The 16,831-nt window shown below is 48.5% G+C and overlaps 1 protein-coding gene across 6 annotated transcripts in view; it reads left to right on the top strand.

Moving 5' to 3' along the window:
* ACSL1 (acyl-CoA synthetase long chain family member 1) overlaps positions 1-16,831 on the top strand; it is an 877,045-nt gene that overhangs the window by 782,006 nt on the left and 78,208 nt on the right. For all 6 annotated transcript variants that reach the window (XM_069631504.1, XM_069631500.1, XM_069631503.1 and 3 more), the window contains 2 exons: positions 11,415-11,531; positions 12,790-12,933. In XM_069631504.1, coding sequence (XP_069487605.1) covers positions 11,415-11,531; positions 12,790-12,933 — 261 coding nt within the window. The remainder of the gene's footprint in view (positions 1-11,414; positions 11,532-12,789; positions 12,934-16,831) is intronic.

The raw sequence follows: 16,831 nt of genomic DNA, 5'->3' as shown, positions 1-16,831 counted from the left end.
TCCTTTCACTTTAATAGTGAGTGTTGGGTGGTGGAGGTAAACGCTCTTTGTATTAGTGATTTGAGGTTTTGATTGAGTGTATAGTAAATCTCTCTCAGGTGCTCCCTATTGGCGCTGTGCTAGTGCCTGAAAAGGATTGAAAGAATGTGGTCCCGAGTCATACAACAGGGACAAATGGGGGCACTCTTGTGTGCAATACAATTGCAGGTATTCAATATTTGAAAATTCAACAATTTTAATCATTCACATGATGCTTGAATGTGATTTTAACTCGCACATTTTACAAACAAATAGGCATATGTATTTTTCTTTGTAGTTTCATTTTAAATCGGTGTCATAAAAATAAATTCAATTCATATACAGTTCTCGTGTTATTCACAACCTCAATATTGCATTATATCTGTGTAGTGATCAGTCATTTTTACAAAAGTTCTTTGAAATAAGTTGGATCCATCCAAATAAGTTGATAGATATCTTGACTAAATAATACCCAGCATTATCCTCTGAGTTGTCGCCCATCTTTAAACTGCGTGTTTCTGGCGTTTGCTGCCCTTCAGGTTTAGATATTAGGACCTTAAGTGCTTTCTCTAGAAAAAATGAGAAAAGGGGAATTTCTTTCAATATTAAACTAATCTATATTACACAATTGTTTAAAATAGTCGTGATCGTCTGTATAATGGTATAAGATCAAGAATAGCTCTTGGCACTGACCTTTTAGTTAGTATAGCACTGGATGTTACGACATTTCAAAATAATCAGGGAATTTTCATCACTGTTAGAAAAATAACATTGTATTACTATGAGGTTAAGGTAGAAAGATATTGCGTCTCTAGGGGGACAGGGCGCTTTATGTAGCACAGGATCCCCTGCGAGACTCTGTACACTTCGTTTATTTGCACACTGCGGGTACTGTTGGATACTCACTCACCTATTGATTTTCTGGTGTGCGTGTCATTCGTAATATGTAAGGATTTTCTTCCGATTATGCTTTGCTCGCTCACTGTACAGATGATGATTTCCATTGCGCTTATTAGTTTCTGTGGGGTTGTATAGCTCTAATAACTCAACGTTCATTGTTGCATGTAAGCTTTAGAGGCCACTACGTACCTTCAGCGCAGCAATGTGTTTTTCATTTCTGTGTTCTAAGATGCAATCGCAGAGAAGGCGTCTCCCGCTGTGGTATGTTTTAGACTAATGGATTCCTCATCGGATTCACGATCCGTCAGACTATTACAGTGGATAATCTTAAACCTTTTCTTCAACCATTACTCAGACCCTTACCTGCTACCGCGGATCCAGCTGAACTAGTGGACCTCTATAACAAAACGATCACAGCAGCCCTAGATATCGCACCCTTAAAGATGCGCAAAAGGAAACCCAAAGCGCACCTGAACACATGGTCCACGCCTAAACTGAAAGCCTTAAGAAATGCAAAAAGGAAATGTGAAACGACCTGGAAAAATAATCCTTCCACGACCAACAAAGTCATTCTGCAAAAAATCTCAGCTAATTACAAAGTAGAAATTCTGCTAGCCAAATGTGACACATACAATGAAAGGATTGATAAAGCGAGTTCAAGCACGAGAGAACTCTTCACCATTTTAAGAGAACTTCTATCTCCAACCCCGACAACTGATAACTGTACCAAAGACAAAAAATGGTGCACACAAATTCAAGATGCCGTATCCAACCAAATCACCTTGTTCCAAAAGAAAATATCTATAAAAAAACAATCTACCACCTCAAGTCAGCATCCCGAAACATAAATCCACGCTACCTAAATCACACCAGTGCTTCACATTTACTGCAGTGTCTACACGAGGTGCAAAACATTATAGCCTCACTTAAACCCTCCAACTATCAAGGAGATACATGCCGAGCCTCTGTCATAAAGGAAGCAGCAAGTGAACTAGCCCCCTTTATTACCAAGCTAATCAATGCCTCCTTCCTCACCTGCACTGTCCCCACTAATGTAAAAAAAACTCATGGGTCCGCCCTCTCCTAAAGAAACCATCCTTGGACCCCAACATCCCCACCAACTTTAGACCAATTACTACAGTCCCTTTTTACTAAAGATTATCGACAAAGCTGTCTACAATCAAATACAATCATACCTCGAGACTAATAAGCTTCTAGGACTCCGTCAATCTGGCTGCAGACCCCAGCATGGCACAGAAACAGCCTTGAATTGATCTGAAGATCCAGATTGACGATCTGAAAGATAAAAGAAAATCAGCCGTGTTGCTCCTGTTGGATTTGTCAGCCACTTTTGATCTGGTCGATCATAAGGTGTTATGCAAACATCTTTCCACAGCAGCCCATTTCTCAGCAGAAGCAACAGCCTGGATTGAATCATTCCTTAGTAACAGATCCATGAGGGTCTTCTCAACCTCATCAGCTGCCGACCCTATACCTATATCTTGCGGAGTCCCCCCGGGATCTCGTGTATCGCCTACCATGTATAATGCATTCACCAAACCACTGTTTGATGATCTGGACGATCTGAGTGCATTATTCTGCAAGATCTGGAGAGCAGACCAGTCTTTCTATAAATTCAGGAAAGATACTAAAAACTTGGCTCATAGCCAAAAACACACCATAGTAGACAGTGTCCTAGCTGCCCCCTCTGCACGCCTACACTCTGTATATATGAAACTATCGTTTAGACAAGGTAGACTGTTTTGGAATTCAAAACTGTATATTATTGTATATTCCATCTGTGTAAATTGTTATCATTGTAATGTTTATACTACTGTAATGCCTTGTATGTAACCAAGAAAATACATATCCTTGTAAACTGCGCCCATATACCCTGGGTTTGGAGCGCATTACAAATAGACGATCACGACTGTTTTAAACAATTGTGTAATATAGATCAGTTCAATATTGAAAGAAATTCCCTTTTTCTTATTTCTTTTTCTAGAGAAAGCACTTAAGGTCCTAATATCTAAACCTGAAGAAGGGTGGCAAAATCCTGAAACGCATAGTTTAAAGATAGGAGACAACTCGGAGGATAATGCTGGGTATTATTTAGTCAAGATACCAATCAAGATATTTGGATGGATCCAACTTATTTCAAAGAACTTTAGTAAAAAGGGCGGAGCACTACACAGATCTAATGCTTCTCCAGCATGGGGTCTGGCATGCATTCACATGCTCATGAATATTCCCCGTCGTCAGGCCGGGAATCCTCGGTATAGAAAAATATCAGAATCAGTTTTTTCTGATCTGTCTTTCTTAGTAGTAACCAATCACTGGCCTCTCGGTCGTACTGCCCACAGCCAATGACTGCCCTCTCCCTAGGTCCCGCCTCTGGCAGCCATCCTCAGATTTTTACCGCACGTTCAAGTGTTGGGAGTCCTCGTGCTGTAGCGCTCGAGCTTTCACTGCGTTTTCGCGATTTTTCAGGAGATTTTTCTCATTTTTCGGTTAAATAGAGCCTCAAGCTCCACCGTTTCTACATTTGATCAACTGGGATCCGTTTCGGAGTTTTCTACGCCCCTCAAGGGTGAAGTTTTCGTCGAGCTATGCTTTTGGAGGATTCCAGAAGTTCCGAGGCCTACCCTGGACATGGCCCAGGAAAAAGGAAGCTCGACGCCCGGGAAGCTGTTCAGGACCTGCCCTGGATGCCAGCTTCAGAATGTTTTCAAGGAGGATGAGCATTCGTTATGCCTCTACTGTCTCCATGAGGACAAGACGCACACGGAGAAGGACTGCATTTTGTGGGAACATGTCGGAGCGGACCATGAAGGATCGCCACCTCCGTCTTGCCAACTGGCTGGAAGGGAAGAGCCCGTCAGGTGAGAAGAAAAAGAAGTCCGAACGGTCTTCTAAGTCCTGTGAGGGCGCCCCGGCAACGGGGGCCCAACAAAAGGCTGAGCACTGCGAGTCCGCGGGCACCGGGAGCGCCGAACGGTCGGGCTCCTTGGCTGCCAGGCAGGGCGCACCCTCCCCGGCGCCATCAACCACGAGCCAACGCTCTGGCTCGGGTAAGAGGAAGTCTGAGAACCCGGCAAAGCTTCTGGAGAGGCCTCGGTCGATCTCGAAGATTCCGGCAGACGGGGAGCGAGGCTCGGACCCTCCCCCCAAGGTGAAGGCCCCAGGTGTCCAGAAGGTGGCGATGGCCTTAATTCACCCTGCTAAGACCTCGATTGAGGATGTCGCCGCGGCCCTGGCTCAGCCTGTAGAGGCTACACCAGTGGAGGCGCCCTCAGGACCCAGAGTCTCCCTGCCACCGCGGAGGGAGTCGTCTTTCAGGCCCATTGAGAAGACCCCCACGAAGTCCTCGTTGGAAAAGGTGGGGGAGGGGCTGGTGGCCATCGTGGATACAGACACGACCTCTGAAGAAGAGCTCATCGAAGTCATGTAAGAGGCCCAGCCCATCGGGAGGGATCCCGACGAGGGCGACGACGAGACTCCTCAAGAGCCCTCGCGCCCGTCGTAGGACACTTCGGCGGCCATTTTGTCAGCGATTCAGTCCTTATGCTCAGAGATAAGGACAAGGTTGGCCCTTCCCCCGACGGAGGTACCTGAGCCAGACCCGACTGGGGAACCGGAGCCAGGACCTTCGGAGAGTCCACCGCATAAGAGGAGGAGGACACATCCTACGCCACCTCTCCCACCTCTGCGGCCTGCTCTGCCTTCCCCCCGGTCTACTACCCACGGGGATGATACAGGCACGGACACGGCTACGACGGGTACAGATGACGACGGAGGCGACGACGGGACGTGTCCCCCGTCGCCCCCTGCTCGGGCGTCCCCGCCCGATGAGATCGGATCCTTTCATGCCATGATTTCCAGGGCATCCGAGCTTTTCCAGCTCTGTCCAGAAGAAAAGAAGAAAGAAGGGTTCCTTTACCAACGGCGCAAGGCTAAGAGGAAGACGGTCCTCGTCGTACCGCTTCTTGATGACATCTGGCATGAGGGGCTCGCCCTCCTCAAGAACCCTGCCACGGCGCCAGCAAAGAGGGACCGGTACGAGAAGAAGTACCGGGTCCCCAACGCTGCCCCCTTGTGTCTTCGGGCACAACCTACCCCCGATTCGGCCGTCTCAGCGGCGGCAAAGAAAGCTGGGGTGGCCTCGGCCTCGACATCAACTTCCCCGCCGGACGGCGAGGGCAGGAAGTTGGACACAATGGGACGGCGGATCATCTCATCCGCAGCGACGACTATCAAGGCGACCATCGCCCTGGCTATCGTAGCCCGCTACGACAGGGAGTTGTGGTTCAAAATCGCCCCTCTGTTAGACTTCCTTTCCGGACGCCAAAAGGGCTGAGGCCCTTGAAATCCTACAGGAGGGGGAGATTGCTTCGGACCACGCCATCACGGTGGCAACGGACATCGCCGACACCGGTTTCCGTCATTTGGGCAACGGCGTTTGCTTGAGACGACGAGGATGGCTCAAGGCCACGGATTTCCGCCAGGACGTACAAACCAAGGTTTTAGACATGCCCTTCGACGGGAACAACCTTTTTGGGAAGGCAGTTGATGAGTCCCTTCAGGCCATCAAGACGGACACAGACTGCCCGGGCACCGGGAGTGCTCCAACAATGACAGCCGTCCTTTCGGAGCTCCGGAGGCAGACAAGGTGCCTCCAAGGGATGCGGCAGTGGCTCCTCCACTTACCGCCAAGCGGCAAGATCCTCGTCCCAGGAAGCCTACAGGGGACACGGCAAGTCAGTTGGTGCCCGTCGTCGTCGACAGGGAGGTCAAGGAGGCAAGGCGGCCTCCAAACAAGATTGAACCGACCGTGGGGTCGGGCCCCCGCCGAAGCACCCCGGTGGGAGGCCGGCTGGCGAGGTTAGTCAGCGTGTGGGAGTCCATCTCCGACCGCTGGGTGCTGGACGCCCTGGCCCAAGGGCACGCCCTCGAGTTTCAGAAGAAATGCCCTTGCGTTCCACCCGTGGCCAGGAAGGAAAATCACGTCCCTCAACTACTGTTGGAAGTAAGGGCGATGCTAAAGAAGGGTGCCATCGAGCTCGTCCCAAAGAGGCTTCGGGGCTCCGGAGTTTACTCAAGGTACTTCCTTGTAAAAAAGAAGAGAGGAGGATGGCGCTCCATCCTGGACCTACGACGACTGAACAAGTACATCAAGGCGCAGAAGTTCTGTATGGTCACCCTCCAGCACGTGCTGGAACAGCTGGAGGAGGGCGATTTCCTGTCGTCGTTGGACTTGGAGGATGCGTACTTCCACATCCCCATTCTAAAAAGGCACCGAAAGTTCCTCAGGTTCGTGGTCCAAGGGCGGCACTAACAGTTCAAGGCCCTCCCGTTCGGATTGAAGTCGGCACCCTGGCACCGGTGGCGGCACGGCTGCGCCTACAGGGGATCCACGTCTACCCCTACCTGGACGACTGGCTCATCCGGGCAAGGACGAGGGAACTCGCCGTGGAGCACACTGCAAAGACTGTCCAGCTGCTCACGGATCTGGGATTCTCCAACTTTCCAAAATCCCACCTGGTTCCGTCGCAAGTCGCGCTGTTTCGCTGGCCTCGCCGTCGGAGGAAAGGACCAGGACCATTCTGGGCAAGGTGCAGCGTCTGCTGGCCACGGACATGGCCAGGGTAAGATCTATCAAGTCCCTCCTCGGGATGATGTCCTGGTGCGCCTTTGCAGGCTTCGGATGCGCCCCTTACAAGAGTTCCTCGACGCCCGCTGGGTCCAGTCGATGGGCAGCTTCGAGGACAGGATCCCTCTCAATAAGACGTTCCGTCAGGCGATCCGGTGGTGGGGTACCCGCTCCCATCTGGCGGCAGGCACAGACTTTCAGATCCCAGCTCACCAGGTGACGACGGACGCCTCCCTGGAAGGTTGGGGAGCGCATTCCGGAGATCTTCACGCGAGAGGCCTTTGGCTCCCGGAGGAGAAGTCACTCCACATCAACATTTTGGAGCTCCGTGCAGTGCTCTGGGCCATCAGGTCTTTTCTTCCGTCCCTCAAGGGCAAGGTGGTGAGGATCTTCACTGACAACACCACCACGATGTTCTACATCCGGAAGCAGGGCGGGACCAGGTCCCCGGCCTTATCCAAGGAAGCCCAGGATCTGTGGCATTGGGCCGTCGCCCAACGGATGTTTCTGGTGCCTCTTCATCTGGCAGGGATAAAAAACACGATCGCCGACTCACTCAGCAGGGAACTGCGCTCTTGCCACGAGTGGGAGGTACACCAGGATCAAGTGGATCGACTCTTCCAACGATGGGGCGAACCCCAAATTGATCTCTTCGCGACGGCGACAAATTCCAAGTGCTGGAGGTTCGCCAGCAGGTTCCCCCAGCCGAGGAGCATGGGCGATGCTTTCTCGTTCCCCTGGGACGGCCTATTTCTTTATGCATTCCCTCCGCTGCCGCTCCGGCTCATCAACCAGCTCAAGAGGTCCCGGTGCAGGATGATCCTCGTCGCACCGGCGTGGCCGAGACAGATCTGGTTCCCGGACCTTCTGGACTTGTCAACGTCCACACCAGTCAAGCGGCCGACGGACACAGACCTTCTCTCCAGAGAAGGAGGCGCCATTCTTCACCACAACCCTGAGTCGCTGAACTTGCAGGCCTGGCTCCTGCAGCACTAGAGTTTGGAGGGTACGACATCCCGGCCGACTGCAGAGAGGTTCTTGCAAAGGCCAGGGCGTCCTCAACTCTCATGTGCTACGGACATAAATGGAAGAGGTTCTCTGTCTGGTGCCGTGCACAGAAGATTAACCCTCTGCGGATTACGGCTCCTCAAGTACTGCCGTACCTACTGTCGCGGGCCAAAGCTGGACTGGCTCACGCCTCCATCAAACTACATCTGGCTGCAATCTCCCGATATACCAGGACTACGGGACGGGCGTCCTTGTGGTCTCATCGCCTGGTGAAAGAATTCATGAAGGGACTGTTCCGATCATTTCCGCCGGTGAAGTCTCCTGCCCCGGCGTGGGAGCTTAATGTGATGCTGACCAGGCTCATGGTGGCCCCATTTGAGCCTATGCATTCGGCGCCTCTGAAGTTCCTGTCATGGAAGACAGCTTTCCTCGTGGCCATCACCTCCGCACGACGAGTGGGAGAGATCCAGGCCCTATCGTGCAAGCCTCCATACTTGACTTTTCATGACACGAGGGTGGTGCTGAGGACGCACCCCTCCTTTATGCCCAAGGTGCCGTCGGACTTCCACCTCAACGAGCCCTCGGTGTTGCCAGTTTTCTTCCCGTCGCCTTCGTCGCCGGCCGAGAGGACTCTGCACTTGCTGGATGTAGCTAGAGCGCTGAAGTTCTACGTGGACCGCACGAAGAGTTTTCGGAAGACGTCACAGCTGTTTGTGAACTTTGGGACTGTGAATCAAGGGAAGGCTCCCTCGAAGACTTCCATTTCCAGATGGCTCTCCGGCTGCATCATGCACTGTCACCGGTTGGCAAACCGACCCCTGCACGGCCGTCCGAGAGCCCATTCGGCCAGAGCGATCACTGCTACCATGGCGTTCCTGTCTGGTGTGCCCATGCTGGACATCTGCAGGGCTGCGACGTGGAGGCCGACGCACACCTTCACAAGATTCTACTGCGTCGATCGGGACTCCAGGGAGGAGTCCAGGGTCGGCCAAGCAGTGCTGCGCAACCTGTTCACCTAAGGTGAGCCTGGTGAGGAGGTAAGAGCTGCTTACTGTTGAGTTGTTGTATTGCTTAATGTTGAGCCTGTTGCCACCTCCCGTGGTTGTGCATGTGTGTACTGCTATGTAGTCTCTTATTCATGAGCATGTGAATCCATGCCAGATCCCATGCTGGAGAAGGAACAAGTTACTAACCTGTAACTGTTGTTCTCCAGCATGGGTCTGGCATGGATTCAAATGCGAACCCTTCCGCCTACCGCTCTGCGGCTCTTCACTTGGTCATACTCCCACTTTACGTGCTACCAAATCTGAGGATGGCTGCCAGAGGCGGGGCTTAGGGAGAGGGCAGTCATTGGCTGGGGGCAGTATGACCCAGAGACCAGTGATTGGTTACTACTAAGAAAGACAGATCAGAAACGAAACTGATACTGATTTTTTTCTATACCGAGGATTCCCGGCCTGACGGGGAATATTCATGAGCATGTGAATCCATGCCAGACCCATGCTGGAGAACAACAGTTACAGGTAAGTAACTTGTTCCAACATTGATGTTGTGAATAACACGAGAACTTTAAATGAATTGAATTTATTTTTGACACAGATTTACACTGAAACTACAAAGAAAAATACATATGCCTATTTGTAAGAATTACATTTGTGAGTTAAAATCACATTTAAGCATCATGTGAATGATTTAAATTGTTGAATTTTCAAATATTGAATACCTGCAATTGTATTGCACACAAGTGCCCATATTTGTCCCCCGTTGTATGACTCGGGACCACATTTTATCGGCTCCTTTCGTTTTAATCTCTGACCCTCTTAGAAGGTTGCAAGTATCCATTCAGTGCATCCAGAGGCTCCCCCTCCTCCTCGCTCCCCAATCTGGATCTTCTGGAGGTAGGAGAGTCCAAAATATCAAATGAGTCTGCCGGAACATATATCAGCAGGATTTTCAGGGCAGGAGCTTTGCTCTCAAGCTGTCATCACTCAACCACCAGTTCTAGAATCATACAATGCAGTGTTTTACAGTAATACTGTAATTATTCATTGTGTAACTAACATTTTTAAGAATGGAATTGCAGCACTGTTAAAGTTAAAACATACTGGTCTGTGCCAAACCGAATATAGTTGGCTTAATAAAAGTATCATCCCAATTACTTCTGGTTTGCAATTATTTTAAAAAGAACACATTTTTTGGCAAACACATGCCTTTGGTGCTTTTAAGAGTGGAGGCGATCACTGCTGCACTCTCTCCCCTTTAGCTCCTTTGATACTGCAGTGAACAACGAAAGGAGGGTGGAGAGAGCTCCGAGGGCAAGAGAAGAATTACCTGTGTATTCGTGCAACAGGGTAATTTAAATCAACAGCTCTGCAACGCAAGTGTCAAATAATTAGCGAACCTACAGAATTACATAGCAAATTGCTATTCGACACGCTTATTTTATGCTTTGCTCTGGAATTACTCTGCTCATATTCAAGAAGCAAAATACACAGTAGTGCAGGGGATGGTGGTGTTGGGATAGTGCATCTGCAGTATAAAAGATGAATACTGTGTTCTGCATTGATCTACAATCGAACATCAGCTCTGGCAGCTGTGTTCACTTCTAGGCTGGATTATGACAGCGCTGTTTATTTGGAGCTTCCTGAATATGCTTTGGCCAGATTGTAAGGTGTGCAAAATACTTTGATAAATCTAACTATGTCTCTAGTAATAACTCATTGAATATTTTGCACTGGCACCCAGCAGCGAGAGGATAGTTAAAAAAAAAAACAACAACAAAAAAAATCACAAATCCTTACATGGCATTGCCCCTTAATTTTAGAGCATTCATTCACAATTCCCATACATGGCATTGCACTTCCATTTTTTCTGGAGCAAATGTATTCCACCCCTTCACCCCAACCAGTATTTTGAACTTCTACTTCTACTACTATTACTTTATTGGGCCTTTTCCTACTTAGCTGCCCTGGAAAGGAACCGCATGCCATTTGAACTGAGAATTCAATCTCCAGTCTCACACAGGTGCAGTCAAAGATGTTGACAGCCTTCCAATTACGTTGGCCCCAAAACACATGTCGGCCCACACAGGTGTATTGGCATGTCTAGAGACTGGTCTAAACCAGTCCAAACCACAATTAACTCTGCAGGGCTAAACATGTTGGCATATTTGGCCGGCCTAGTGGTTCCCCAAACAAAGGCCAGGTCTAAATACAGAGTAGGCAGAGTAACCAATCGCTTCCAATAAGGAACATTGGGCTACTAATGTGGTAAATCGGATTGCATCTCTGATAAAGCGAAAACTGAACTACAGCTGTAACAAGCGTAATCTCTAAAACTAATAGAGGGGGAGCTAATCACTGTAGGGCCTTAATGGTGCGCTTAAAAAAAATCACCCCTGTCCTGGGGGCCATATTGGATACCATAGGATCATATACTAAAAGCTTGCGACGGCAGGGGGACTTCTACTAAAGTCCCTCTAACCACAACCAGGGCAGATCCAAAAAACCAGAGCGGAGCAAAACATTTAGGAATTTTCTAAAAGGTTCAGCAAACCCCCGAATATGGCTGTTTGCTTAAAAACAGCTTCTTACTCTTGCAGCCGTATCTGCCTTGGTTTAGTGCCTGTGCACAGATGCCCTCTTGGGGCGAACGTCATGCTCTACAAATGCCATCCAACAGAATATATGGATTGACTTGGGCTACCGCGGTAATTGGATATAAAACATGGATGATGCTCTAATGCTTTTCAAGCTTGTTTCAACTTGAGAATCATAATGCAAAATGTAACATGGCCTCACCCACCTCGGATCACTAAACTAAATTGATCTTCCTTCAGGTTTGTGTAAAGGGGCACAATGTGTTTCGAGGATATCTAAAGGACCCAGAGAAGACAGCAGAAGCGCTAGACAATGATGGCTGGCTGCACACTGGTGATATTGGGAAATGGCTTCCAGTAAGTAATTATTCATTTATATTGATTTGTATTGTGTCCCAGTGGGAGTTTTCTTACTAAACGCAAGACATAACACTGACAATTGCTTGGGTCACAATACTGTATTTGGTTAGAGTCCATGGAAGTGGGCTTTGTGGCATGCATAGCTTTTAATCCAGGTAAAGTGGTAAGAGCAGATGCTGAAATCAAGGGCTAAGTAACTCCATTAAGACTTCTCAAAGTTCCAAACCTTTACTGAGCAAAGAGGAGGGTCCATGTATTTGGATTCAATGCCATAACATTGGCCCCTCTGTACCAGTGAAAAAAGTAAATCCATGAAAAGTAAATGTTAGTCCCATTCCCTTTATGTTCATTGCACATTTGTCCTGAATATGTAGTCTGGGTTACTGGTACTCTTACTGCTCATGTGCAGAGGTAATGCTCCATAGTGTGAATAAATGTGTGCATTGAGGTATTTTTCTCATCTCCCCTTCCAACAGTGGGATCCTCAAAAGCTGTTTTCACTGATTTCTGCTGGTTTTGGAAGTCCGTCTCATCTGATGGCTTGTAGGGTTTGGAGGAAGCCTCCTGGTAAACCAAATCATTAATTTATGCAGTAGCCAGGTCACCAGTCTTTGGGAGCATTAATCAATAGTTTAATGTTACTGGTATGTGGTTAAATGATCTCATTTCAACAATGACATGGGTTCCAAAGTACTGCCCTCAATAACTTAAATAGTGTTTTGAAGGGGCTCTGAGGGTCGGACTCCAGTACCTGCAATAGTGCAACGCCACTGAGTGTAAAGTGTTGAGAGTAGCAGTGTGTGGATCCCACAATGCTTAAGCTCAAACTTTAAAATTCACTTCCTGGGAGAGTTTAACATGGATTATAGTCAGTTAAGAACTGTTTGATGCACAGGGCCAATTAGCAAGATCTGGTTGTAGCTTGAGTTGAGGCAATTCTGGATTTGCTAACTGCTACGTTACTTGCAGGCAAACTCCAGAGCCGCTACATTTGAGAATGGATTTAGACAACCTGTGAATTGAGCTTTTACTGGTAAAATATTAAAACTGCTGATATGGTTGCAGCCTGTGACCTAAAGTAAGCATGTCATAGAAGTACTTTCATTTACATTGTAAAAATGTAAACCTTGGTGTGTGACCCAGCACTTTACTTCAGAAATAACATTCACCACTCAGAAATGATATTGTCTACATTTTAGCAAAGCACCGTTTGTATGCACAGTTGTACATTAAATATTTTCTTTTGTTCCTTTAGAATGGAACGTTGAAGATTGTGGATAGGCGGAAACACATATTTAAGCTGGCTCAGGGAGAATACATTGCACCAGAGAAAATTGAAATCCTATACCTCCGAAGTGAGCCAGTGGCTCAGGTGTTTGTCCATGGAGAAAGCTTACAGGTAAAACGTGTTAAATAAAAAGCTCCTGTTGATTTTCCTAGACTAAATTGTCACCAATTCCTAAGTGTACAGGCTTCCTTCATGCCAGTGTTTTTCCAGTCCCAATCTTTGGGGGGGCATCAATAGTGGGGGGTGGGTAAGTTGGATGTATCCCAATCTGCAAATGAATGCGGGACTAAAGAATAGGTGTTCAGCAGGTCTTGGGTTAGCCATACCCCCATCAAGATAGCAGTGGAGAGCAATCAAGGATATCATCAGGAGTGTGCGAGTGGAGTCAGGGGGTCCACAATGTGTGCACACAGTGAAGCACACACTAATTAATTTAGACAAAAATGTATCAAAAGAAATACTCTCTAATACTCTATTCTTGCCTTTAAACACACACTAAAAAGCAAGCCGTAGTATTAACTACCCATTGTTTGTTTAATGGTGCAGTACCTGAGCATCTAGTAGTAACTGGCAAAAGCTTAAACTTATGCACACCCAGAAATGTTGGCTTTGCCCATGCTTGTTTGAAACAGGGCTTGAGTGAAGGTCACTGTTAAAGAGAATGTTCAGTTTCTGTGCCAATTCCCTTTAGCGAGAGACCCCCAGCACTGGGACTTTTTTAAATTTTCATCAACTGATTGGCATTTTTTTTACCACTCATTCTTTTTCTGACTGGGATTTTTATTTCTACTGTTTAATAGCCTCCATATGTGTAACGCAGGCATCTGCTTTTTACTTTGACACCCATCACCCTCTGTGCAGTGTCACTGAGGAGTCCTTTGGACTTCTCTGTATAGTGTAATACTTTCTCTTGTGAGAACTACAGTTCCCAAGAGTAAGAACCTTATGTTGGTTGCCGCAGGGTTACATTAGAACTCCTTCTCCTACTCCTCATGTAACCTTTTGTTACACAGACTAAACTTAAATGGCTGGTGCCAGTGGTTGATTTTTTTTTTTTTTTTTTTTACTACCTTTTGTGCAGGTTACTAACAGGCTGATTTCTCAACTGCAGTACAGTACCCATTGGTGACAATCTTTCAAAAATTGCCCATTTTCCTTTTTCGCCATTTTTAGTTTGTCAGCTTCCAGGGCTGCTCTTTGCTTCCATCAATCCATGTAGATTCGAGTCATTTGTGAGTTTTACCTTTGACGGGCTTCAGCTCTGAAGCCTTCCCGGGCTTCAGTGTGTCTGGGAAGGCAGGAAGTGAGGGAGGTTTCCAGAACTTCAATGTACTTTGTCTGTAGGTGTGCCTGGCTGAAACCAGTTATAATTGGGCAGCTGGCTGCCCAGCACTGGAACAAGGAATCTGAAGCAGAAGATGAGCAGAGACGCCAGCAGCACCTTCAACAGCCACAGAGATCCCGGTGAAGCCCTGCAGCTGTGCTGACCCAATTTTCATATCGACAGGTAGACCCTCTGTTATGACTGTCTCTCAGTCATGCGGTTCACAAAAAGGATACTTTGGATACGCTGTCAGGTACTCTTCACGGTTGCTTTAATGGTATCTTCAGTTACAATCATATGTCATCAGTTATTAGGAGATTAAGAGTGATCAGGACAAGAGCACACTGGCTCCCACCACCCAGGCTTCATATCTAAGCTGCCTGGGCTGGAACATTTTCAACCACAAACATTCCATCTTCACCATTCCATGCACACATCCTACATTCCACAAATGACATCAGTCCAAGCACCCCTCACACATACAGGAAGGAAAACCAACCCTAACAGAAGATCAGGCCACCACAAGGAAGGTGGCCTGATACGGGAGAGGGCTCTCCAGCAACTCCGCTGCTCCCGAGGGGGGGGGGGGGGGTGATACTGCCTCCTGGGGCACTTTGGCCCATGGTTTCATTTCCTCCCACAATCCTCAGGCCCGAACTGGACCCACATAAATTGAGGCCCCTAAGCTTTGCCCTGAGCCGACAGACTGGCCCCTTATTCTGCACCCTCTGCCAGAAAACACCAAATCTGGATCTCATCTTGCTTCAGATACTCCCACATCCCCCATCTTCATGACTGCTCGACCCTCGACGCTATAAGATTCAAAGTGGACCGCAGTTCAGATTCCTCTCTGCCAATCGCATCTGACACAAGCAAATCTCCCAGGGAACCCTGGGATCCTTCTCCCCTGCTCCTCCAGCCTTGCCCTCCACCGGCCGAGGACCCAACTCAGCGGAGATCCCACGGGGACCCTCCCGTCCCACTCCACCCCAGACCCTCTTTCCAAACATCTTTTCCACGTTAGGGGTGGCCAAATTCCAGCAATCCTGCCCCTGAGCTTGCACAGGTGCCCCCCGACAGCTCCAGAAGATATGGCCAAGCACGTTAAACCTCCCAAGAACACAGATATTTCCACCATGCTCCTTTCAGCAGACAGAAGGAAAGCTGAGCCCCCGAAACGCACGGCCAAAAAACTCCCAGAAGACAGAGGGACCCTGGCAGCTAAATAGGATATCCAAGCCTTTAATATCCGACATTAAGACGGAATTCGGATCGTGTATGTCGGAGCTCTCTGCTTAGATGGAGCAGACGGACCAAAGGGTCTCTGACACTGAACAACGGTTAGGGTAGGCGGAGGACCTGATCCAAGAGCACTCTACAACCCTCGTGGAGGTACAACTCTCAATTCAAGCCCTTATTGATAAAAGCGAGATCCTCGAATACAAACAGGAGGACCTCAAACGGGGTCCACCGTAACAACCTACGGATATGGGGGGGAGGGGGTCCCCTTCTTCAGTCCCAGATAAGGACCTGACTGAATATGTGGGATATATATAGATAGATATATATTTTTTTTCTTATTTTATTTTCAATTTTCTTTGGACAAGTTGCAACTTCTGCTGCTTTGCACCCACAGGCTACGCCCGTGAAAGATAGACTCGGACTACACATCCCCCACCCCCCCCCCCCCCCCTCACCGGACATGATCACGAGAGTTCATTTCTATACCACTAAGGAAGCCATTTCCGCAATAGGACGATCCCGCAAAAAATTTACATTCCAAGGCTCCCCGCTCCAAATCTACCAAGATCTCTCCCTCCTGACATTGCAGAAAAGAAAGGCCCTCCAACATCTCACGTTCTTTCTCCAAGACCACCAAATTTGATATTGATGGCTATTCCCAACAACCCTACAGTTCTCCCATAATGGAGCCCCCTAAACAATTAGCCACCTCGATGACGCTGCAGCAATCCTTCGCCCTGGTTCTCACAGGGGTGCAAAAGGCCCAACAGCGGACCTCAGAGTGCGAGCCCGACAAGTTTCCCCCCCATCCCCCCGCAAACTGAGGCGAGCATCCTGGTCAAGAGTACAAAGAAACCGGAAGATAAAATGATCACCTGCGGCTCACCCGAAGAATAGACAGCTTTGGAACATGGCCTACCAAGAGCTAGGCTGCGGGCCTCGTGCGGCCCATGACGACCTCCAAGGTGCATGTCACCGTATTGCCTTTGGAGTGGAACTCAACCTTTGTTGACCGTTATAGCCCTGTTGGCTTGGGGAACCCCCGATGAAAAGAAATCTGCTCTCCAAGTTAAAGTCTAGACTCCCTTTTGGAGGTCTGTTGGAACCTTTGCCCTCCCTTTGGAGGCTACCAATAAAACCCCAGCCACATGATGACCCCACTCTGAACGCACCTCTGGACAATGGCTGAATCCCGCTCTGCCCAACTCCCATCCAAGGAAATTCAAGATGCATCCCCTCCGCACCAGAAACTGAAATTTGTCACGCTAAACGTCAGAGGCCTGAACTCCCCCCACCCCAAAAGGAAATCCACACTACAACGCTTGCAGGATGGGGAATCCTCGTGGTCTTTCTGCAGGAGACTCACTTAATCCCAGCAGACTCCACCAGTCTTCGCAGCAGATTTTTTCCACTGCAATTCTTGGCCTCCAATGGCTCTAAGAA

Source organism: Ambystoma mexicanum, chromosome 6q, assembly GCF_040938575.1.
Source record: "Ambystoma mexicanum isolate Mex_15411 chromosome 6q, UKY_AmexF1_1, whole genome shotgun sequence".
NCBI lineage: Eukaryota > Metazoa > Chordata > Amphibia > Caudata > Ambystomatidae > Ambystoma > Ambystoma mexicanum.
Note: the sequence above shows the minus strand (reverse complement) of the source record. Positions and strands in the feature narration are given on the sequence as shown.